Genomic DNA, 26,614 nt, shown 5'->3' on the forward strand with positions numbered 1-26,614 from the left:
GCTAAAATGTGTACAGTGTGTACTTTTCTCTTTGTATTATGACACTTCTTACCTGTCCAGTGGGCTGCCAATAGTGTAAAGTAAGGAGGGGCTGGCCAAAGTAATACACATTTAGGCATTCATCTCTCAATGAAGTGGAGATGGTTACCTGTCCAAAACATCTCTCCCCCCTTAAAATTTTACAAATGGCCCATGGGGGGGGGGATCTGATAGGTGGACCTTATACCTTTGTCTTTAAATACTCCCTAAAATAAATGTTATACTGATGTTGGCCAAGAATGTTTGTGTCTAATCTGCTTTCCCTGTTTATGTGCAAAATGATTAATTTATTTTTCTTGTTTGACTCCACAGTTTCCTTCTAACCCACAGGAATGGCAGACTGTGGCCTCCCACTTTGCCCAGCAGTGGGACTTTCCTAACTGCGGAGGGGCAATTGATGGGAAACACGTCCACATCGTCCCACCACCCAACTCGGGGTCATACTACTATAATTATAAGGGGTTCAATAGTATTGTGATGTTGGCAGTGGTGTCAGCTACTTATGAGTTCCTGTATGTAGACGTGGGGAAGAATGGCCGGCTGTCCGATGGTGGAGTCATCGCCCAGACGGAGTTCTACAGGCGTCTCCAGAATGGCAGCTTGAAGTTGCCACCTCCAGAAGACAATGTGGAAGGACTCCCATTTGTCTTCGTTGCTGATGAAGTGTTTGCGCTGGGGGACCATCTTATGCGGCCATTCCCGATGAGGACCCTCACCCCGGACCAGAGGGTTTTTAATTACCGGCTGGCCAGAGCCAGAAGAGTGGTGGAGAACACATTTGGAATCATGGCCAGCCGGTTCTGCCTATTTCTTAGACCCATACACATGGCGGAGTATAAACTGAATCATATCATCCTGGCGTGCTGTGTTCTCCACAACTTTTTAAGGCGAAATTCTGCCAACTATGCTGCCTCAGTTGGGCCTGAGGCCGGAATTCAAGTAAATGAACCAACCCTGACGGAGCTTGAAAGTGGCCGTCCTGGCTTGCCCCCCCTGAGTGCCCGCGAGGTCCGTCTTGGATACCTTGATGACTTTGCGGGTAGGGGGCCATCAATATGCCAGACAATGTCTGATACATTTTTAAAATAAAAAAAATCATTTTAACTACTAAAATCTTCGGTGACATTTACTGCTTGTGTTTCTTTTAGCTGACAGAAATGTGGGGAGTCCTGAAAATGTTGTGATCGTGTAACCTTAAAAAGCACTGTTGGGTGTTATTTACTAAAGGAAAATACACTTTGCACTACAAGTGCACTTGAGCCTGCACTGAAACTGCACTTGTAGTGCAAAGTGGATTTGCTCTTAGGAAATAACCCCCATTGTCACTGAAAACACCAATTTTACCTTAACAAAATTTTAGGAGCATTGAAACAATAATCCACACATTCTTGATTATCAGTCTTTTTAATACCAGCACAATCACATGTGCATTTCTAAAAGGTTTTTAAAACAAACCACCATGTTTGTTGTATAACAATTTTTTCGGTAACATTAATAAATATTGAAATGTCCATTTAAGGTTAAACAGGCATGTTTCAAACAAACAAGAAATACACAAATATGGAACTTACAAAGTTCAACTTTTGTAGAAATTGAAAGCAATATCAGACATGAGTATTTAGAAACCGTGTTTGATATTGCATTCAGATGGGGTGAAGTCACCCCTGGAAAAGCCAAATTTTGAAGATGCACACAAATTGCCGAATGTCAACATGTGCTAGCTGCCATCACGGGGGATCAAGGGACGTGTTTTGGGGGTGCAACCCCTTCCTCTCGGCTACTTTATTATTGAGGAAGGGGTTGCACCCCCAAACGCCTACATTGATCTCCCGTGATGGCAGATAGCACTTGTTGATACACTGTGTGCATTTTCAAAATTTGGCTTTTCTATAAAATGGCAAAAAATGTTAACTTTTTACTTTACAAATACCACAAAAAAGGAAGGGATTTGGAGGTGTTTTAAACTCTCCCTAAAATATCAATGATGTTCTTCATTTTGTTTTTAACATCATTGATGTTTTTCTGGATGTTTTCCAAGTCCCTATTACACCCCATGATCTCCCCAATCAGGATCTGTGCACTTTCACTGGTGAAATGACCTGGATCCACAACATCACGATCACCTAAAAATAGAGAAACAAAAACACACCATGTATTATAAATATGCCGGCATCCATCTCTTTCCTGAGCCTGTGGTCGTAGACACTCACCTGTTGTGGTGACTATTTCCACCACATCTCCTTCCTCCTCTGCTTGGCTTTGGGGGATTTCACCTTCTTCATGAAGTGGGGGGTATGTTGTCTCTTCTGCTGAGTGGTGTCCTCCGAGTCTTTTCTCCCCTATGTAAAAAAAAAAATAGGTATACTTAGCACACAGATATTTAATGACAGTAAGAGGAATATGAAACATTGCTTGGAAGTGGGGTACAACTGTCTATTTTGGCAGAGTTCCAAGATGAAGAAATATTGTTTTCCTTTGTCAAGCTTGAATACTTACCTGTTTTGTACAAGCTTCACAGATAGAGACACCCCTATAGTATACACTGGAGCACCTGTGTGGGCCCCCTAATAAAAAGGGTGTTCTGGTGTCCCCCACTAGTGCTCCAGCGTCCAGATGTGTAAACAGCTGCTGAGTGTCCACTCCTTACACAGAATCTAGTTTGCATTACATTCTAGTTACAAACCCATCTAGACTCCAAAATTATTTTAAGAGAAGTAAGCTAGAAAAAATTTATTCAAATGCATATGGCCAAAACAATGGTGTTTTCTATGCCGAACGAACAATGTTTCATACGAACGAACAATGTGCCCATGAACATGAAAGTTGCCATTTTAAACTGTACAACAGTAAAGCAAAGCACATGGAGCAACACGAGCGTAATAAAAAGAAAGAATAGGAACACAGGACAACTACTTACTTTTTTGCAGCACTCTCCTGATCCCTCTGTACTGCTCGTGCTCCCTGATTTTGAGGTCCGACCACCGCTTCCTGAGCTGATCCTTGGATCGTCGTACCCCGAAATTCTTCTGCAGACTTTTGACTACTTTTGCCATGATCTTGGCCTTTCTGACATTGGGGTTGGGGTAAGGTCCATACTTCCCGTCAGTCGGCCCTCTTCAGGATTTCGACCATCTCCAACATCTCCCCAAAGGACATATTTGAGGCCTTAAATCGTCTCTACCGGGATCGGGATGTTTCTGGCTCTGGGCTTTCCTCCTCCTCCTCGTTGCTGTAATTAGCACGCACCTGCTGTGTCTCCGCCATGTGCTCTTCCCCCACTGCGCCGAACGAGAAGGGGCGGGGAATAGACTAGAAAGAACGTCAGGGGCGGGCGGAGTTTCACGCATGCGCAGTGTATATAAGGTGTAACACGCGTGCGTAGTATGTACGATCTGTGAGCGGAGGAAGGAGTATCGGAGGCGCAAATCGTGATAACGAAGGTAAGATCTAAACTTTAGCCTATACTGCTTCTAGATTGAGGCCTATATTGTAACAAGATTAGGAGAGTTTCGCCTGACATTAGGGTTTGTCTTGTGTTGTGTCTTGCAGATAAAATGGATAGCTTCAATGACCACAACTTCCTCCCCCTGTTCATAGACAAATACATGGAGCTGCCCTGTCTGTGGCAGGTCAAACACCCCCAATACAATAATAAACAAAAGAGGCAGGCAGTGCTGGAGAAACTGCTGGAGTTGGTGAAGCCGGTTGTCCCCACAGCAACCATCCCCTATTTAAAAGCCAAAATTGGTGGCCTGAGGAGCACTTATCTTAGGGAGTGCAAGAAGGTCACGGATTCCCAGAGATCCGGAGCTGCAGCAGTTGATGTTTATTTCCCCAGGCTGTGGTACTATGATAGACTGCGATTTCTGTCAGACCAGACTGGAGTCAGGGAATCCCTCTCCACTCTTCCTTCCACCCTATCTTCCACCCCACCCGAGGCTTCCGATGTCCAACCTGGGACTTCCAGCCAGGAAGAAGTGGAGGAGCCCAGCTGGAGCCAGGTATAGCATTCTTCTACAGATTTCTGGTCAATAAATAAATGATGTTTACTAGATGTTATTATTGATCACTAATTGCTGATTTAATAAAGTGTTTTACATATCAATAGACAGTAGTAGGCAAAAATAATTGGGACAAGAATGAAAAATGCTGGGCTCAGAATGATCATCAGTTATATTTGTTAACATTCAATTTGCAACAGTCATGAGGTGAAAATTGTGTGTGATTGATGAGCAAAAAACTAAAACGATTTCCCTTTTTCATACACAGGAAGACCTCAGCCAGGACGAGGAGGCTGTGGAATGTGGCACACAGGAGGAGGCTGTGGAATGTGGCACACAGGAGGAGGCTGTGGAATGTGGCAGCCAGGAGGAGGCAGGGGTTAGTGGCAGCCAGGAGGAGGCAGGGCTAAGTTGCAGCCAGGAGAAGTTCGGGCCCAGTAGGAGCCTGACAGAATCGCAGGTTCCTCCCCTCCACCTTCCTACCAAAAGACCCAGGAAGGGGAGTAGCGTGCAGGATTCAGCACTCAGGCTGATTCAGGAGGCTTCTGCGTCCCTCAGAGCCACCCCACTCCTGAAGAGGCCTTTGCCTGTATGGCTGCCACAAAACTGCAGGGCATGCAGGAGGGTCAACGCCTCCTGTGTGAGGACCTTCTTTACAAAACACTAACTAAGGGGGTGAGGGGCGAAATCACACACAAAACCCACCTGTGTGAGTTGGACCATCCTCCTCCTCCTCCCGCCACAACTCCACCACCACAGCCACAGCGTGGAAGGAAGCGTGGAAGGAAGACCAAAGAGTTATAGCCCTGGGTTCAGTCTGGTCTGAAAAAAGATGCAGGCTCTTGTATGACCACAGCCTGGGGACATACATGTCATCTGCTGCTGTTCAGGATCTCTTGGACTTTTCTACCAGACTGCACTCCCTTAGATATGGACTCCTCAGGCCACCAATTTTGCAGTAAAATAATTGATGTGTGCCCTGGAGGTCAAAGGCTTCACCAATTTCTGCTGTTTCTCCAGCGTTGCCTCCCTCTTTGTTTGGTTCTGATCCCTTAATAAAGGATTTTGTGTTTCAATTATAATTGCCTATGTGTGTTTTCCTTCAAAAAGGACAGTTTGTTTGTGAGGAGGCAGGTACATTTCAAAAATACAATGTGAAATTAACAAGAGACACCAACACCAAGCAACCTCCTTGAGATTAAATAATACAAGATAATAATGGTGTGGTGGTAACTTGACACACAAAACACACCCAAAAATATTCAGGATGTAAAATCAAAAAATAAAAAAAATTAAAAACATGATCAGCCTTGAAAACAATACAAACCATAAAAAAAAAACATATATCTTTTTTGTCATATGTGACAAATCAAAATATATTGATGAAATCACGATAAATACAGTAATAAAGAAAGAAGTTTGTGAGAAGTCTGTGTGAATATCAGCAGCAAAACTACTTAATTCTTCTAGCATTATAAAGAAGAGAGTGTGCTGTATTAAACAATTTTAAACATTGCAGCCTGACGAAAGTGCTATATCCATTCCGAACGCTAATTTTACCAGACCGAGCTGTTCCGTCTCAGAATTTCTTATGAGCATGCGTGGCACTTTGTGCGTCGGAATTGTCCACACACGGTCGGAATTGACGCGATCAGATTTTGTTGTCGGAAAATTTTATAGCCTGCTCTCAAACTTTATGTGTCGGAAAATCCGATGGAAAATGTCCGATGGAGTCCACCCACGGTCGGAATTTCCGACAACACGCTCCGATCGCACATTTTCCATCGGAAAATCCGACCGTGTGTACAGGGCATTAGAGTAAAACTAAATTGAAATTTTACTTCAAAATTAACACTGGTCTGTAGTGCATGTTCATACCTCAATACCATAATAAATAACATATTAGATTTTTCGCTCCAGCAGTATATAATGAATTTGGAAATTGTAGAGAAATGTTAACTAATGCATTACAACTTAATTATACCCATTAGATTTTAGACGACTAAAATGAGTTTTATTCGACTAAAATGTACTGGAGATTTAGTCGACTAAATATGACTAAAACTAAAACAATTGCAGAAGACTAAAATGGGAGTAAAACTAAAATGCCATTTTAGTCCTAAGACTAAGACTAAAACTAAATCGAAATTTGCTGCCAAAATTAACAAAATTAACATTAAAATTAACACTGACTGTAACACAGTGGTCATCAACCCTGTCCTCAGGGCCCACTAACAGGCCAGGGTTTATGTTTATGCAGACTAGAATACTGCAATCACTGAGCAGCAAATGATATCACCTGTGATGTATTTCAGTTATCTTGCAATCCTGGCCTGTTAGTGGGCCCAGAGGACAGGGTTGATGACCACTGCTGTAACACACTGAAGCAGAGCATGATCCCCTTCCTTCGGAGACAGGGCCGCAGGGCAGTATTTCAACATAACGACACCAAACACACCTCCAAGACGACCACTGCCTTGCTAAAGAAGCTGAGGGTAAAGGTGATGGACTTGCCAAGCATGTCTCCAGAGCTAAACCCTATTGAGCATCTGTGGGGCATCCTCAAACGGAAGGTGGAGGAGCACAAGGTCTCTAATATCCACCAGCTCCATGATGTCGTCAAGGAGGAGTGGAAGAGGACTCCAGTGGCAACCTGTGAAGCTATGTTGAACTCCATGCCCAAGAGGGTTAAGGCAATGCTGGAAAATAATTGTGGCCACACAAAATATTGACACTTTGGGCCCAATTTAGACATTTTCACTTAGGGGTGTACTCACTTTTGTTGCCAGCAGTTTAGACATTAATGGCTGTGTATTGAGTTATTTTGAGGCGACAGCAAATTTACACTGTCATACAAGCTATACACTCACTACTTTACATTGTAGCAAAGTGTCATTTCTTCAGTGTTGTCACATGAAAAGATATAATAAAATATTTTCAAAGATGTGAGGGGTGTACTCCCTTTTGTGAGATACTGTGTATATATAACAAAATTATATACAGTGTATTAATAAAATCATAGTTATTTGGCAAATTGCATGCTTATTCGTTCTATGTGAATTAACCAGGATTCGTGCATTTGTTTTAGGGTTTCTTTTGCTTGGCCTATAAAGCTGTGGCTGTCGCGCCAATGGGGCAAAGTCAAATGTTCTTAAAGCTGAATTTTATTTATTTACTTTTTGGATACAGCACCAAACGCATTAGTTATGTGTAATAGTGTGTAACCTATTGCCTGCAGATGCCTGCTTCTGGTAAAAAAAATAAATAAAAAATTAGCTGCTGTTAATAAAGTTGTACTGCTCGCCCGACCCCTTATGCCCTCTATGCCATTTATAATGCTCTATTACTCCTCTCCCACAAAGCATTGCATTCTGTGAATGGAGTAACAGTAAAATGACAGGCTCTCCAATGCTTACTCACTGAATTCAATTTTGGGAGAGTTGTAACACAAGCAGTCTGAATGGCAGAAATGGAAGGGGGGGGGAGCAAGTGGCAAAATTAATTTCCCAGTAGCATCGGCTGCTGTTAACTCTCACAATGCCAAAAGACAGACAACCAAGGAAGTATTTGGCAGCTATGAAGGAGGTATAGCTTCCGTATCCCAAAAAACATAGACTTCATGCACACTGGGCTTTAAAAAAAACAAAAAAAAACACCAGCTCGCTTGGCAGGAAAAAAACGCTCATATAGAGCGTTTTTGTACAGGAGTTTAGGAGAGCTTTTAGGAAAGATTAGGAACATTCAGTGTCTTTGTTTTCTCCCAGAAAACTGCTCTCAAAAACGCAAAGCAGAAGGGGTTTTCTTCTGCCTCTAAAGCCAGCCATAGATGGAGCGATTTTCTTTCCTGCAAGCCCATGAGCGATCCCCGTTGGGTTGATTACTGATTACTGCTAGCGGCTATAATAGCCACTGGCAACAATTGCCTGTAAAATCCGACAGGCTGGATGAACCCAAGTTGATTGATCAACTTGGGTACATTCAGCCTGCCCATATATGCTTCGAATGTCGGCTGGTCTATGGCTGGCTTTAATGCTGAACTTAAAATATGACTCTAAAAGTCCTAATGTGCATGGACACATAGGATGACATTGAGCTGCTTCTACAGGTAAAACTCCTGTAGAAGCAGTGTTTTTTAGGCCAGTATGCATGGACCCTTAAAGTGGTTGTAAACCCACATGAGAGAAAAAAAAAAGACCTGCAAGACAAAGGCATAATGAGCTAGTATGCATAGCATACTAGCTCATTATGTAATACTCACCTGAGATCGAAGCCCCCCCGCTGCGGTGCCTGTACACAGTACCGGCCGGCAACATTTCTCCCCAGAGTTACTTCCAGGTACCACGGCTTCGGTGCTGTAATTGGCCAGAGCCGCAATGACGTCACTCCATGCATGCACTCGGGAGCCGCCGGTAACAGCACACTCACTGAAGCAAACGGCACGTACGTGCCATTGCTTCAGTGCACATGTGCCGATGATGTCGGCACATGCAGCTACAGGGGATATCTCCTAAACTGTGCAGGTTTTGGAGATATCTGGGGTAGCTACAGGTAAGCCTTATTATTATTATAGGCTTACCTGTAGCAAAAAGTGGATTGTAAGGGTTTACAACCACTTGACCACTGGGCACTTAAACCCCCTTCCTAACCAGACCAATTTTCAGCTTTTGGTGCTCTCACACTTTGAATGACAATTACTCAGTCACACAATACTGTACCCATATGAATTTTTTGTCCTTTTTTTCACACAAATAGAGCATTCTTTTGGTGGTATTTAATCACCGTTGGGTTTTTTATTTTTTGCGCTATAAAAGAAAAAAGACTGAAAATTTGGTAAAAAAATGAATTTTTTTTTGTTTCTGTTATAAAATTTAGCAAATTAGTAATTTTTCTTCGTAAATTTTGGCCAAAATTTATACTGCTACATATCTTTGTTAAAAATAAGTACAACTTGGTGTATATTATTTGGTCTTTGTGAATGTTAGAGAGTCCAAATGCTATGGTGCCAATATCTGAAAATTGATCACACCTGAAGTACTGACGGCCTATCTAATTTCTTGAGACCCTAACATGCCAGAAAAGTACAAATACCCCCCAAATGACCCCTATTTGGAAAGAAGACATTCCAAGGTATTTAGAAAGATGCATGGTGAGTTTTTTTGAAATTGTCATCTTTTCCCACAATTCTTTGCAAAATCAAGATTTTTTTTTTTCACAAAATTGTCATATTAGAAGGTTATTTCTCACACACAGCATATGCATACCACAAATTACACCCCAAAACACATTCTGCTATTACTCCCGAGTATGGTGATACCACATGTGTGAGACTTTTACACAGCGTGGCCACATACAGAGGCCCAACATGCACGGAGCACCCAGGCCAATTCTTATATTTCTCTCCTACATGTAAAAATAATAATTTATTTGCTAGAAAATTACATAGAACCCCAAAACATTATATATATATTTTTTTTTAGCAAAGACCCTAGAGAATACAATGGCGGTTGTTGCAACTTTTTATCTCGCACGGTATTTGCGCAGCAATTTTTCGAACGCGTTTTTTTTGGGAAAAAAACAGTTTTGTGCTTTAAAAAAAAATAAAACAGTAAAGTTAGCCCAATGTTTTTGCATAATGTGAAAGATGAAGTTACGCCGAGTAAATAGATACCTAACATGTCACCCTTCAAAATTGCACACTCTCGTGGAATGGTGCCAAACGTCGCTACTTAAAAATCTCCATAGGTGGCGCTTTAAAATTTTTTACTGGTTACATGTTTTGAGTTACAGAGGAGGTCTAGGGCCAAAATTATTGCTCTCGCTCCAACGTTCGCAGTGATACCTCACATGTGTGGTTTGAACACCGTTTTCATATGTGGGCGGGACTTACGTATGTGTTCGCTTCTGCATGCGAGCACACGGACATGGGCGCTTTAAACATTTTTTTTTTTTATTGTTTATTTTACTTTATTTATTTTAGTTTGACACTTTTTCCCCCCCAAAAAAATTTTTGATCACTTTTATTTCTATTACAAGGAATGTAAACATCCTTGTAATAGGAATATGGCATGACAGGTCCTCTTTACAGTGACATATGGGGTCAATAAGACCTCACATCTCACCTCTAGGCTGGGAAGCCTGAAATAAAAAAAATAAAAAAAACGATCTTGGCTTCGATCGTAGCGGTGAGTCGGTAGAAGCACCGGAGGGTGGCGGGAAGGGGGGGCGTCCCCTCTCGCCTCCCGTAAGAACGATCAAGCAGTGTAACAGCCACTATGATCATTCTTATGGTGTAGGAAATCGCCGGCTGAAAAAGCTGATATCTGAATGATGCCTGTAGCTGCACCCATCATTCAGATATCCCCGCTCAAAATCAAGGACGTCATATGACTGTGGGCGGGAACTGGTTAAAAATTGCGGGGTATTGCAGAGTATTGCGGAGTAGTGCAGGGTATATTGCAGAGTATTGCTGGGCATATTGCAGAGTATTGTGGGGTATATTGCAGAGTAGTGCCGTGTATAATGCAGAGTATTGCGGGGTATAATGCAGAGTATTGCGGGGTATAATGCAGAGTATTGCGGGGTATAATGCAGAGTATTGCGGGGTATAATGCAGAGTATTGCAGGGTATTATGCAGAGTATTGCGGGGTATTATGCAGAGTATTGCGGGGTATTATGCAGAGTATTGCGGGGTATTATGCAGAGTATTTCGGGGTATTATGCAGAGTATTTCAGGGTATTATGCAGAGTATTTCAGGGTATTATGCAGAGTATTTCAGGGTATTATGCAGAGTATTGCAGGGTATTATGCAGAGTATTATGCAGAGTATTGCGGGGTATTATGCAGAGTATTGCGGGGTATTATGCAGAGTATTGCGGGGTATTATGCAGAGTATTGTGGGGTATTATGCAGAGTATTGTGGGGTATTATGCAGAGTATTGCAAGGTATATTGCAGGGATGGCTGAGCATGGAGGGATGGATGGATGTGACTGCAATTGTCACTGAGCACCGCTGTGCTGCCATCCGATCCCTCCCCCTCTCCCCTCGCACTGTACCGATCGGTACAGAGAGGGGCGGGAGGAACCGGCGTCATAACATGACGCCGGTCTGTTGACGTGATCGCTCCGTCATTTGACGGAGCGATCACATGGTAAACGGCCGCGATCAGCTAGACCGGCGGTCACGGAAGTTCTCGGGTGCGCGCCCCAGGGGGCGCGCGAGAGCAGTATTCTGGGAGGACGTCCCACGGACGTCCACCCAGAACTAGCCGACCGCGCTGCAGCCGTCTTTCAGCTATGGCCCGGTCGGCAAGTGGTTAAGGTATCTTCACTTAGGCTCCAATGTTCATAGGATATTTTCTCTTCTGATTGAATGCATCTAGGTAGAGCGGCAGGATTGATTGTTAAAAAAATCGCGATCTCGATTCAGCCCCCCTCACGATCTTAATCCGGCATTTCCACGATTCACGTAACAAGTGCAGAGCAGTTCTTTGCTCACAGCTGTCTAAAAAAAAAAAAAGCAACCGGTAGTGTTGATCAACAACATACACTGAAAGAGATAAAAAGAAACAGTGTATCGTGTTTTTTTTTTTTTTTTAGCGCTCAAACGGATGAACTTTGGTCTGCAGATTAGGTCAGTTTAGCCACTTAACCACTTCAGCCCTGGAAGGTTTTACCCCCTTCCTGACCAGAGCACTTTTTACAATTTGGCACTGCGTCACTTTAACTGGTAATTGCGCGGTCATGCAATGCTGTACCCAAACGAAATTTGCGTCCTTTTTTCCCCACAAATAGAGCTTTCTTTTGGTGCTCATTTGATCACCTCTGTGGTTTTTATTTTTTGCACTATGCACAAAAAAAGAGTGGCAATTTTGAAAAAACTATTTTTTACTTTTTTACTATAATAAATATCCCCAAAAATGTTTTTTTAAAACAAATTTCTTCATCAGTTTAGGCCAATATATATTCTTCTATATATTTTTGGTAAAAAAAAAAAAAAAAATCGTAATAAACGTATATTGATTGGTTTGTGCAAAATTTATAGCGTCTACAAACTATGGGAAAGATTTATGGCATTTATTTTTTATTAGTAATGACGGTGATCTGCGATTTTTAGCATTATTGCGACATTGCGGCAGACAGAGCGGAAACTTTTGACACATTTTTGGGACCATTGACATTTATACAGCGATCAGTGCCATAAAAATGCACTGATTACTGTGTAAATGACACTGGTAGGGAAGGGGTTAACACTAGGGCAATCAAGGGGTTAAATGTGTTCCCTCCTGAGTGTTTCTAACTGTATGGGGTTAGGACTGAGTAGGAGAGGAGACATTTTGCTGTTCCTACATAGTAGGAACAAATGACATGTCTCTTCTCCTCTGAAAGCACAGTTTACACACACACAAATCCCCTTGCTAGCGATCGTGCACGCGATCGCCAGCCATGCGCATCGGGTCCCCCCCTGGTGGCTCTTAAAGGAACCCCGTATACATACGGGGTTTCGCGCAGCGGTGCCATTGTGCTGCAATATATGTAAGGAGCCGATCGAGAACTGGTTAAGGACTAAGCCTTTTTTTGGCACTTGTTGCTTCCAAGTTAAAATCAGTACTTCTTGCTCAAAAATGACTTAGAACCCCCAAACACATATAAATAAATATATACACACATACATATATACAGTATCTCACAAAAATGAGTACACCCCTCACATTTTTATATATTTTATTATATCTTTTCATGTGACAACACTGAAGAAAATACTTTGCTACAATGTAAAGTAGTGCGTGTACAGCTTGTATAACAGTGTAAATTTGCTGTCCCCTCAAAATAACTCAACACACAGCCATTAATGTCTAAACCGCTGGCAACAAAAGTGAGTACACCCCTAAGTGAAAATGTCCAAATTGGGCCCAATTAGCCATTTTCCCTCCCTGGTGTCATGTGACTTGTTAGTGTTACAAGGTCTCAGGTGTGAATGGGGAGCAGGTATGTTAAATTTGGTGTCATCTCTCTCTCTCATACTGTCACTGGAAGTTCAACATGGCACCTCATGGCAAAGAACTCTAACACACAGCCATTCATGTTTAAACCGCTGACAACAAAAGTGAGTACACCCCTAAGTGAAAATGTCCAAATTGGGCCCACAGTGTCAATATTTTGTGTGGCCACCATTATTTTCCAGCACTGCCTTAACCCTCTTGGGCATGGAGTTTACCAGAGCTTCACAGGTTGCCACTGGTGTCCTCTTCCTCTCCTCCACGATGACATCACGGAGCTGGTGGATGTTAGAGACCTTGTGCTCCTCCACCTTCCGTTTGAGGATGCCCCACAGATGTGCAATAGGGTTTAGGTCTGGAGACATGCTTGGCCAGTCCATCTTCTTTACCCTCAGCTTTTTTAGCAAGGCAGTGGTCATCTTGGAGGTGTGTTTTGGGTTGTTATCATGTAGGAATACTGCTCTGCCGTCCAGTCTACGAAGGGAGGGGGTCATGCTCTGCTTCAGTATGTCACAGTACATGTTGGCATTCATGGTTCCCTCAATGAACTGTATCTCAGTATCCCAGTACCAGCAGCACTCATGCAGCCCCAGACCCTCCTACAGCCATGCTTGACTGTAGGCAAGACACATTGGTCTTTGTACTCCTCATCTGGTTGCCGCCACACACGCTTGACACCATCTGAACCAAATAAGTTTATCTTGGTCTCATCAGACCACAGGACATGGTTCCAGTAATGTCCTTAGTCTGCTTGTCTTCAGCAGACTGTTTGCAGGCTTTCTTGTGCATCATCTTTAGAAGAGGCTTCCTTCTGGGACGACAGCCATGCAGACCAATTTGACCAATTTCTGTGTGGAACCTGTCCTGTTAAACCACTGTATGGTCTTGGCCACTGTGCTGCAGCTTAGTTTCAGTGTCTTGGCAATCTTCTTATAGCGTAGGCCATCTTTATGTAGAGCAACAATTCTTTTTTTCAGAGCCTCAAAGAGTTCTTTTGCCATGAGGTGCCATGTTGAACTTCCAGTGACAGTATGAGAGAGAGAGATGACACCAAATTTAACATACCTGCTCCCCATTCACACCTGAGACCTTGTAACACTAACGAGTCACATGACACCGGGGAGGAAAAATGGCAAATTGGGCCCAATTTGGACATTTTCACTCAGGGATGTACTCACTTTTGTTGCCAGCGGTTTAGACATTAATGGCTGTGTGTTGAGTTATTTTGAGGGACAGCAAATTTACACTGTTATACAAGCTTTACACTCACACTTTGCTACAATGTAAAGTAGTATTTTCTTCAGTGTTGTCACATGAAAAGATATAATAAAGTATTTACAAAAATGTGAGGGGGTGCACTCACTTTTGTGAGATATATTGTATATGTTGATTGAGCCGTAGCTGTAAAGAGATACATAGTTGATGTCCCATACAGCGTGAAAAAAAGTTTGGGTACAATAAATCACCAGTGGTTATCTAGTGTACAGGGACATTTTTGTCACCATTGCCTCAATGCACAAAAGCAAAACTAATAAAATAGTTCAATACTTTGTATTATGTGCTAGCTTTAACTTTTATTACAGTCAAGGTTTTATTGCAAGCATCTTTACCATGCACACAAAATACTATTACCATACATTTAATGTACTTTTGGTATTTGTAGCATTCTGTATGTATCCACTAATCTTATCGCACTGCTTTTTGCTAATACCTCTACCCTCCAGCTGAAGCTACCAATGCTGTTCTTTGAGTCCTTTTTTTATTTGTTTAGGGAAAAATAAAAAACCCAGTGGTGATTAAATAGCACCAAAAGTAAGCTCTATCTCTCTCAAAAAATGATAAAGATTTGTTGCATGACCGCGCAATTGCCATTCAAAGTGCGACAGCACTGAAAGCTTAAACTAGGCCTGGGCAGGAAGGGGTGAAAGTGTCTAGTATTGAAGTGGATAAGGGCAGGGAGTCTGGCTGGGATCACAAGGATGCCCAGGCCTAGCGATAGCTATGCATTCAGATAAATAAAGCCTGAGTTTGGGGTCTTTAAAATGACAAGACTCACAACTACAAAACAGAGCAAACGTAATGCAGTGATCAGAAGATCAGTCTGAGTGATTTAGAGAAAGGGGACAAATCGCAATGGACTTGTCTTTTTTTTCAACCTGACCATGTATCTAAATAAAAGTAGCTGCTTTCTTTCCCACAATCAGAATCCAAGTGTATGTTAGAAAATTAAAACCCCTCATTGCTATGGGAAATGCTTCAGCCAAACCTTTGCAGTTATTTGTACAGTAGCTTGAGTAAATATTGTGATGTAAACAATTGTAAAAAAAAGATATCCAAAATGTTGAGTAGCTTATCATAGGTAAATTAGAGGCATTTTGGTGTTTAGATAAACATGCATTGTAAACATTGCGATCTAACTAAATAATGACAATTTGTTTTTGTTTTTTTTTTGAATGCAGTGATTATGCTTTCTATGCACTAGACAATACCAATCTGAGACAGCTTTGGGACTGGCAGAAGCACAATTTAACGATTCTTAAAGGAAAACTCTTCTTTCATTACAACCCTCGTCTCTGTCTACAAGAAATTCAAGAAATGGTCAGAATCACTGGAGCTAAGGATCGGCAGGACAAAAATGATATTGCAACTAAGACTAATGGGGACCAGGCATCATGTGAGTATATGTTATGTTATGTTAGCAATAACTGCAATTAGATAAATCTAGCGATAGACAGTCACAAACCATTTTCATGTCGAACAGCCACTATCTGTTATCCATCTGACTGTAAGATCTCCTAAAATATTCAGGCGAATCACAATAGGAATCTATAATATGACAAAACTTACTTCTTGTTATTGTAGTAAATATAGAGATTTGTAGAATAGCCATTAGTGACCACTGAGTTTCAGTGCAAAAGTTTTCTATTAAACTTTAAGCAACTGTTCACATAAAAAAAATAGCAAGCACAGCTTAGTGTACAATTCCAGTGTGTCTGGTGTGTGGAGGAATTCACTCTCTTGCACATGCAGGGGAGTTATGCCATCCTGGGCCAGCCAATCAAGCTGGGCAAAGATGTGGAACCCAAAATAAGACCTGGGAAAAGCCTGGCATCGAGATTGCTCTCTGAAGTTGCATTACAAGAGGTAGTGAGTTTTTATGGACTTAGGTTTATATGTTTTCAGACATTTAAAGTGGAACTAATTGCAATGCTTTATACAGGTGCATCTCATAAAGTTAGAATATCAAAAAGTTAATTTATTTCAGTAATTCAATTCAAAAAGTGAAACTCCTATATTATATAGAATCATTACACACAGAGTGCTATGTTTCAAGCATTTCTTTCTTTTAATTTTGATTATGGCTTACAGCTAGTGAAAACACAAAATTCAGTATCTCAGAAAATTAGAAATTTTACATAAGACCAATAAAAAAAAAGGATTATTATTATAGAAATGTTGGTTTACTGAAAAGTATGTCCATGTACAGTATAGCATGCACCTAATACTTGGTTGGGGCTCCTTTTGCATTAATTACTGCATCAATGCGGCATGGCATGGAAGCCCAGGTTGCTTTGATGGCGGCCTTCAGCTTGTGTGCATTGTTGGGTCTGGTGTCTCTCATCTTCCTCTTGACAATACCCCACAGATTCTCTATGAGGTTTAGGTCAGGTGAGATTGCTGACCAGTCAAGTATAGTGATACTATGATCATTAAACCAGGTACTGGTACTTTTGGCAGTGTGGGCAGGTGGCAAGTCCTGCTGTAAAATGAAATCAGCATCTCCATAAAGCTGGTCAGCAGAGGGAAGCGTGAAGTACTTTAGAATTTTCTGCTAGAGGGCTGCGCTGACTGTGCACTTGATAAAACACAATGAACCAACACCAGCAGATGACATGGCTCCCCAAATCATCACTGACTGTGAAATCTTCACACTAGACCTCATACGACTTGGATTCTTTGGGCAGCCATGTTATCTGCTGGTGGTGGTCCACTGTGTTTTATCAAGTCCAAAGTCAGCACAGCCCTCTACCAGGAAATTCTAGAGCTCTTCATGCTTCCCTCTGCTGACCAGCGTTATGGAGATGCTGATTTAATTTTCCAGCAGGACTTGGCACCTGCCCACACTGCCAAAAGTACCAGTACCTGGTTTAATGAAGAGATTAAAAAATATGGTGACCTCTCTAACTTTAAAATAAGCCCTATTAAAACAGAAGTATTAAATATAGGAGTGGGGAAAAAAGAAGAACTTGCATTACAAAGGGAATTCCCATTCACATGGGTGAAAAGAGAACTATCATACCTAGGAATCAAATTGACATCTACCATCGGGAAGTTATACCTAGCAAATTACATCCCACTACTGAATGAGATTAAAGCGGAATTAAAGAGGGGCTCACTACAATCTATATCATGGATAGGAAGGATAAATATGTTTAAAATGGTGATCCTTCTCAAAATAATATATAAATTCCAAATGTTACCAATTGCTATACCACAGAGTTTTTTTCAGAATAATAAAAACAATGATGAGAAAATACATATGGCAAAATAAAAAACTGAGATTAAAAGTTGCACTAATCACTAGGAAAAAAGAACAAGGAGGCTTAACACCAGATATAAATAAATATTGTAAGTCAGTTATCATTTCACGGATGGTAGAATGGGTTAATGAAAAAAGTGAAAAAAAGTGAGTTACGATTGAAAATTCGCTAAGTAGAACAACACTGTATAAAAATATTTGGGTACCACGAAAGTACAGAACATTAGACTTGGCGGCACATGATTTGACTACAAACGTATTCAAAATTTGGGATACACTACACAGACAAAAAAAATGGATATATAATTCACCACTAATCGCACTCACCGGAACAAATTTTTTTTACCCTGGGAAGGGGACACTTCTAGGTCTTAAAATAGGGAACGCACAAATAAAAGATATCACTGCATACGGGAAGATGAGAACATTATCGGAATTAAAGGAAATAAATAAATGGAAGATAAGTGATTGGGAATATTTCCAATTAAAACACGTAGTAAATACACTACCCCAGCCAATTAGAGATGGGAAAAATTTAGATCCACTGGAAAAACTCTGTGGTGTACAAACTCCACTGAAACATGGTATATCCAAAATATACGGAATATTGACAGAACTGAAGGGACAAGAGACACCCCCCTATATAGGGAAACGGGTATGAAATTGGAGGATCAATAAGTCGAGAGAATGATAGGAACAGTATATAGTTACGCAACAGATATAAACACAATAGAAATGAATTATAAACTATTGACAAGATGGTATTTGACTCCGGATAAAATTCACAAATATCAATTGAATAAATTCCCACTGTGTTGGAGGAAATGTAGGCAGAGGGAAGAAAATATTGTAACCCAAATGCATTATAAAGCAATAACTGCTTCCGTAAGGCAGAGACCCTAGCTTCTGGATCAGCTCCCTCTTCACTGTAACACACTCCGGCCAGAAGAGTTTATTATCCAGGGACCCCGGGAAGGCTGCTCCGGCACCCCTGAAGGGAACGTACTGTGCCTGGTGGTTCCTCCCCAAGTTCCTATAAATGCACATTTTCAATATTCTAGCCTAGAGTCAAATGCAAGGTTTAGGACTTCGAGAGCTTAGCTAAATAGCTCCAATGAACGTGCCCTCTAGTAATTAAGCCTCATGGCGCTTTAGTCGGGGAGCCTCTCCGGTTGTCGTAGAGGGCCATATTGGGGAGGGGAGAGGAGGGTGGAAGAGGAAGGTTAGAGGGAAGAGGTAGGGGGGAAAGAAGTAAGAGCCAATCAACAGGAAAAGACTTGAGGGCCCATATAGGGCTGATAGTATTTATGGTTGTACCCCTGGTATGAGGGAAATGCCCATATGTAGAGCCCAGGGTTCACAGGTTGCTTCAAACTGAGCTGTGGTGTTTAGGAGGATGCCAGTCAATTTTGGGACATAATCCAAGATATTTTACGTTTGGCAGCTGCAAGGGAGACCCTGAGTTATTTCCAGGCTTTGGCTGTTGTCAGCTTGGCACCCAGTAAAATGAAGTGGATTAATTTGCGATTGGATTTAGAAGTCTTGGGTAGATTTGCATTGAGAAAGGCATTGGCAGGGGTTCTTGGTATTCGGGGATCTGTCACTTTTTGGACCAGGGAAAAAATCCTGCTCCAGAATGACCTTATTCTGGGGCACTCCCACCAGATGTGGGCCATAGATCCTGTAAGTTAGCATCCTCGGAAACACAGAGGGTCTGCTGTTGGATACATTTTAGCTAGTTTGGCTGTGGTAAGGTACCATCTGGTCATTACCTTAAGGTTGGAATTAATTAGTGAGATATTCCTAATGCCCTTAAAGATTCTAGAGTAGGATGCCCGCCATCTCTCCACGTCCCAATTTATTGAGATGTTGTTCTCCCAAGCGACCAGATATGGGGTTTTGCAGGACTGATAGGTAAGTGACTGATATATAACGGAGATTCCACCCCTCTGTTCTGTGGTCTGTCCACACCATGTTTCGTATGGTGTGAATCTGGGTGGAGTGATTTTGTGAAGAAAATTATGTATCTGGTGAAATCTGAAATGTTCTGATGTCGCAATCTCTAACTGTTGCACACAAAAGTTCAGGGAAATTGGTCCAGTGGAGGTGAAGAAGTATCCGATTCGATACAACCCCTCGTCCTACCACCATTTAAAGGCTTTGATATCTTGGCCTGGGATGAAGTCTGGGTTGAGCTGGGTTGATATGAGCTAGGGGTCAGCATCCTGAGGTCAGTGCAGGTTCGGGTCTCAACTTATCCCAGAGGTTTATTGCTTGCGAGAGGATTGGGGAAAGTACTGGGGGTCGGTCCCTAGGGGGGACCCATAACAGAAAGTCTAAGGTGAAGGTTGGGGCAGCCTGCCTCTCTATTTGTACCCAGTCAGGTTTCTCTAGCCTGGAATACACTGTGGAAAGCTGTGCTAATCTTGCTGCTTGATAATACCAAAAAAAACAAGGTAGCCCAAATCCCCCCTGTGGTCTGGTCAGGAATAAGGTTTTTTGAGGAATTCTGTGTCCTGTCCCTCCCCAGATGAATTTAATGACTTTTTTTGGAAGGATTTCAAATGATCTTTTTTAATGTTTATCGGAAGGGCCCTGAAGAGATAGAGCAGTCTTGGGAGGAGTGTCATTTTTATAGAATGAATTCTCCCTAGCCAGGAGAGTTCCCCCTTGGTCCAGTTTCCTAGGTAGACTTTAAAGCTTGTGGTATGTAGGTGGGAAGTTAGCTGAGTAAAGGTGTTCTATTTTAGCTGTGAGTTTAATCCCTAGATAGTCTATGGAGGAGTCACTCTACCTAAATTCAAAGGCGCTCTGTAGTGTCGCTACTGTGTCTGGCTTGAGAGATGTGTTGAGAGCGTAGGACTTAGTGTAGTTCACCTGTAGCCCCGAGATCACTGTGAACTCTTTCAGGAGTGTGCTTAGGTTTGGGAGGGAGGTGATCGGAGAGGAAGGAAGAGCAGCATATCGTCTGCGAACATTTGTGGATTTGTGTCCCGTAGGTCACGCCTAAGATGTTGGAATTGGTGAAATACCACTATGATGTGAAACCGAGAAGGAGACAGCTAAATGAACGTAAAGCTGAATAAGTCTCTTGACAGTGTTTGCTGAAGTGGAAAAAAAAAATACTTTTTTTTTATTGGTCTTATGTAATATTCTAATTTTCTGCGAATACTACATTTTGGGTTTTCGTTCCGGTAATTCAGAGCTTCTTACCAGAACTGAAGGCTCCCATGCTCATGGGCGGGTGTGACGTCATCGCGGCTCCGGCCATTCACATCGCTGGAGACCGCGAACCCGTAAAAAATTCCGGGGGAACATGTCAGCCCCCTCAGCAGTGACCGGGCGCCGCTGCAGGGGCTTCGTTCTAAGGTAAGTATTTCATAATGTGCTAGTATGCGATGCATACTAGCACATTATGCCATTGTCTTGCAGGGTTTTTTTTTGTTTGTTTTTTTCAGCGCTTTACTCCTGTTTTAACTTTTTGATGATATTCTAATTTTATGAGATGCACCTGTATATCTCCTCCATTCTCCTTGGTGATACTGCATAAGCTTGTTGCCTTTACACTTACCAAACCTGATGTTCCACTGTACATAATGGGGGACTTGAATAGCATCCTAAGGCTAGACAGGCATCCCCCGTCCACTCAGGACCCTCCAGGGAGGGGTACTGTATTATCTTGTTTACTCTCAGAATTAGGGTGGGTGGACATTTGAGGACTAAAATATCCTGATACCCTCCAATTTGCATGTTTCTCTAAAACACACACCTCCCTGTCCCGAATAGATTTATGCATGGGATCTACCTCTGCTCTCCCTTTAGTGACCAAAATACAGTATGGCATGGAGGGGGGTTCTGATCACTCTCTGCTTGTGCTGTGGATATCTGCTAGAGCCCGAAATAACCTTTTGAGAGCCCCATGGCGCTTAAAGGCGTTTTGGCTGAAGCTGCTCCCAACAGATAATCCAATCGCAAAACACATAGAGCATTTTTTCGTGATCATAGTCGGTACAAGGATGAACTAATCCGTTGGGATGCGTTCAAGTGCTATCTTCTCATCCATTAATGCCGGTGGCACTGATCATTTGGTAAAAACCCAACAGGCTGGTTGTACACAAGTCAATTGATGGATCGACGTGTTCAGTCAGCTAGCCCATACATTGATTGAAATTCAGCCAGTCCCTGCTGAACTGGCCGGATTTCGATCCATATATAGCCAGCTTAAAGGAGTATTGTACAAAAATTGTACAATCAGATTGCATAGTGTATGGCCAACTAGTTAATTGTTCATTTTTGAAGCAAACCCACATTTTGCCACGTGAAAAAACGTGCGGCAAAACGCGCAGTAAAAAACATGCAAACCACAACACGCCAGTGTGTCCCACAAGCTACTTTGCAGAGTGTAGGGCAGTCCATTGAATTTGTCTGCCCTATAAATGTCACAGAAAAAATTGCACCAAAAAATGTGCCCTCCCACTACGCTAGGTATGAATTGAGCCTGAAAGCAAAATTGGTGTGTTTACACAAGAATGACAACTGAGTGTCTCCGCTCTCTCCCATGTACTTGTATAAAGGTGGCCATACACTATACAATCTCCTTTAGATTTACCAAAACTATGGAATAGGAGGGCCCACCTGAACGATCTATTCAATTTGTATCAAATCAGATCCCTTGTACTACATCGCTGATGGTAGATCTAAAGGAGAGATTGTACAGGGTATGTCCATCTTTAAGAAAGAAGTAGAAAAGTAGATAGAAATGAAGAAAAAAAGGTGGTAGGGTAATTAGGGAGGTGTGGTCCAGAGAGATAAACGCACCCTATTCTATGATGCAGAGATGCATGATGGGATATGAAGTTTCCTGGATGTTCACATAATGCTACAGGAAGTCATGTCTCAGAATGCATTTTTTTTTTTTTTTTTTTTTTTTTTTACATTTTGAACAGAGGTGCAGATTCTAAGCTTCCATTGACTAGGTAAGTAAAAGATAATTACATCGGGGATGGCTTTTATGAAAAGTGAATATCTGCCTGAAAATGTAAACTTGGCCTTCAAAAAGGCAACTTTGTATATCTTATCTTGGGTAAAATGGTAAAGAAATTAAGTTATCCTTCATGAATTATATTGACTAAAAAAAACAGGAATATTCTTAAAACCGTGACTATTTCTGTGGGATTCCAACAAATGCTATCTTACCATTTTTCCCCAAAAAAAAGGCCCTACCCTGAAAATAAAAACTAATGTGCATTTCTGGAATGGCTGCAATATAAGCCCTACCCCCAAAATAAGCCTTAGTTAAAGTCTTTGTAAAATCATTTAATCCGTTCTGTAAAAAGAATATATAATGTGCCGTGTGTCTCCTTGTGTAACTATTATTGTGGAAAATACCGTATTTGCAGCGCTGCTGGGCGTTTACGTGACCCACCGGAGCTCTTCTCCTCTCCTCCTGATTGATGTCAGCAGCCCCTCCCTCTGTAGTGCATATGTCGGGCTGATGTCAGCAGGGATCTCGGCCCTTCTCTCTACAAGTATTCGGAGCAGGGAAGAAGAGCTCAGGCTGGTCACGTAAGCACCCAGCCCTGTAAATAAAGTATTTTCTTACAAAGTTACACTGCACATTATGTAATCTTTTTACAGAACGGATTGCATGATTTTACAAGGACTTTAACGGAGATTTATTTTTGGGATTACAGAATTTCATAATGCTGATTCCTGAGCTGACAAGGGGAGAGAAGACAGGGGACACAGGAACATTTTTGTACATGCCCAGGTTTGTACATACCGTAAATAAATTAGACATCCCCTGAAAATAAGCCCTAGTGTGTTTTTTGTAGCCAAAATTAATATAAGACCCGGTCTTATATTATTTTCGGGGAACACGGTAGATACTGAATTATTAAGAACTGTAAACCTGATCTCAAACAGTTCTTATTCAGTGTGTTAAACACACTAGTTATTCACTATTTGATTTAGGAACTTTGATTCAAAATGATTGGAGTAAAGTCAGCTTTTGGTAATTAGGCTAAAAAGGGGGGAGGGGAGCAAACCCAGCAACCAAAGCAGCTAGTTTCTTTTTTCGTGACACAATGATCCAGGATTCTGAAGTGCTCAGGTACAGAAGATTTAAACTGTCATGCAGGGACCTGGGCATGCTTTCTGCTTGCAGTAAGTATCACTTAACCATTTTGGGGTGTCCATAAGTTTGATTAAAAGTGGAAATCAAGGATTTTTTTTTTACATGCAATTACCCCTACTGAGTTTCTCTCCTCTTTTACGTTTAGATGTTATAGGTCTTTCAAACTCCCTATACCTCATATCCAATTTAGTTCTACCTGTTGTAAGTAGGTCATATGTAGTCTTTGCAAAGGTGGGGTAACAAACTCTTCCTTTTCTGTTTTTACCTATTGATATCCCATGTAGAGAGTTTTTAACATAATAGAATATCTCTTGGTGTGACCTATAGGCATTTTCTTAGATTTTTCAAAACTTATTGAGGTGGGAGTAAATGTTGCCACTTAAGCTGGGTACATACAGGCCGAATGTCAGGAGCCATTTGCTGGGTTAAATTAAAAAAAAAAAATCCTACATTCGGCCCATGTGTATGTCGGTCTGTCCGACGAAACCCAGCCTTTTGACCGGCTTCTGTCGGACGAGCATGCTGGAAAACCAGCGGCCGATCGACTCCCCATCAACGCTCTCAGCCAATGGCTGAGAGCGCTGATTGGAGTGTTCTGGAAGGGGGGCCATCCCACTGACAGAACACAACAGCTCAGTGGGGAGATCGCTGTACTAACGTTGGATCGTTAGTACAGCAGCGCCTACCTGAGCTGACCTTTTTTTGGGTTGAACGGAAAAAAACAAATAGTGTGTACCAGGCTTAAGCAAGCTGTAGGTAATCCCTTTTGCAGTTGTGATAAGCCAACAATCAGTGAAGGGGTCCCAACATATTTAAACTCTGTCTTGTCACTTGGTATTGTCTGAAGCATAGAGACATAAAAGTGCTCCAACTTAGCCAATAAATGACCTTGTTTGAGCCTTCATTTACAAATCTATCCTCAGAAGCTTATAGCATTTGTCTCTTTTACAGGTGAGAATGATGTTCTACGCTTTAACTCTATAAAAGCCACTCATGATAAAGTGGTGATTAGATGGGACCCTTACTGGCCACCTGATTACAGAGATTTGCTGGGGTTCATGTTTCATTACAAGGAAGCGTAAGTACTGAGGGACAGTGGTGAGCCATTCTAAATTTCTTCTAGCACATGCTTTTTCCAAAAGTTTGAATGCATTGCCTTTGACAGGTTCACTTCCCAGGTCTGAAGCGTTAAAGTTTGTGTGACCCCTAACTGTGTAAAACAACCCATACCATTTAACATAGAAATGCAAGGCATAATGTCTATGTCCTGTGTACATAAACACACTGTGTCGATGGGCATGTCAGCAGGAGGCAGAGAAACAGCAGTACTTTGATTTTTATAGTGAAGAGAGCTGTGCAGAGGGGACATTTTAGCAGAGGTCTGACCACTGGAGTACAAGTAGGCTGTGCTCCCAAGTAGAATGCAGGGAAGCAAACTGTCAGTGCTGAAATAGAAGTGCTTCCATGCCCTGGCCTGGTCAGTTTGAAACAGGAAAGCAGGGGACTGTCAGGATCACCAGGTATTTCACACAAAAGAAGCAGTGAAAAGAGAGCAGGGTACTTTTTGATACACATGTTACATAGGAACACCAATACATATCAGAAATATAAAAAAAAGGTAACATACACTTTAAGTAGAAAGAACTCCATGGAACACTGTAGGTTCACAGCATTGCATGTATTTTATGAATAAATGTAAAATGCAGACCACAGTGTGAAGTATTTTTGCATTGTCCAAAGGAAAATGTTATCTGCTGACTCCTAAAAAAAAGCACCCATAGACTTGCCATTTAATAGTTTATAATACACTTTCATTATACAATATGGGGCAAAAGAAGGAAAGGCAGTATATATCAGAAAACCAAAGAAATATGTAAACCATCAAGGAGACTCAACATCAGTATAAAAAACTTTTTAAAGAAGATACTAACGGTATCCTACATCTGTACTACATACAGTGGATATAAAAAGTCTACACACCCCTGTTAAAATGTCAGGTTTCTGTGATGTGAAAAAATGAGACAAAGATAAATCATTTCAGAACTTTTTCCACATTTAATGTGACCTATAAATTGTACAACTCAATTAAAAAACAAACTGGGGGGGGGGGGGGGGTAAAAATAAAAAACTAAAATAATGTGGTTGCATACGTGTGCACAACCCCTTATAACTGGGGATGTAGCTGTGTTCAGAATTAAGCAATCTCATTCAAACTCATTAAATAGGAGTCAGTACACACCTGCCACCATTTTAAAGTGCCTCTGATTAACCCCAAATATAGTTCAGCTGTTCTAGTAGGTCTTTCCTGACATTTTCTTAGTCACATCCTACAGCAAAAGCCATGGTCTGCAGAGCGCTTCCAAAGCATCAGAGGGATCTCATTGTTAAAAGGGATCAGTCAGCAGAAGGATACAAAAGAATTTCCAAGGCATTAGATATACCATGGAACATAGTGAAGACAGTCATCATCAAGTGGAGAAAATATGGCACAACAGTTACATTACCAAGAACTGGACATCCCTCCAAAATTGATAAAAAGACGAGAAGAAAACTGGTCAGGAAGGCTGCCAAGAGGCCTACAGCAACATTAAAGGAGCTGCAGGAATATCTGGTAAGTACTGCCTGTGTGGTACGTGTGACAGCAATCTCCCGTATTCTTCATATGTCTGGGCTATGGGGTAGAGTGGCAAGACGAAACCCTTTTCTTATGAAGAAAAACCTCCAAGCCCGGCTAAATTTTGCAAAAAGACATCTGAAGTCTCCCAAAAGCACGTGGGAAAATGTGTTATGGTCTGATAAAACCAAGGTTGAACTTTTTGGCCATAATTCTAAAAGATATGTTTGGCGCAAAAACAACACTGCACATCACCAAAAGAACACCATACCCACAGTGAAGCATG

At 41.7% G+C, this 26,614-nt stretch overlaps 1 protein-coding gene across 1 annotated transcript in view; it reads left to right on the forward strand.

The window, feature by feature from the left end:
- INSR (insulin receptor) overlaps positions 1 to 26,614 on the forward strand; it is a 252,051-nt gene that overhangs the window by 145,425 nt on the left and 80,012 nt on the right. The window contains exons 6-7 of the mRNA XM_073593061.1: positions 15,498 to 15,712; positions 24,666 to 24,792. Coding sequence (XP_073449162.1) covers positions 15,498 to 15,712; positions 24,666 to 24,792 — 342 coding nt within the window. The remainder of the gene's footprint in view (positions 1 to 15,497; positions 15,713 to 24,665; positions 24,793 to 26,614) is intronic.

The sequence above is a fragment of the Aquarana catesbeiana genome, linkage group LG01 (genome assembly GCF_042186555.1).
Source record: "Aquarana catesbeiana isolate 2022-GZ linkage group LG01, ASM4218655v1, whole genome shotgun sequence".
In the NCBI taxonomy this organism is placed as follows: domain Eukaryota; kingdom Metazoa; phylum Chordata; class Amphibia; order Anura; family Ranidae; genus Aquarana; species Aquarana catesbeiana.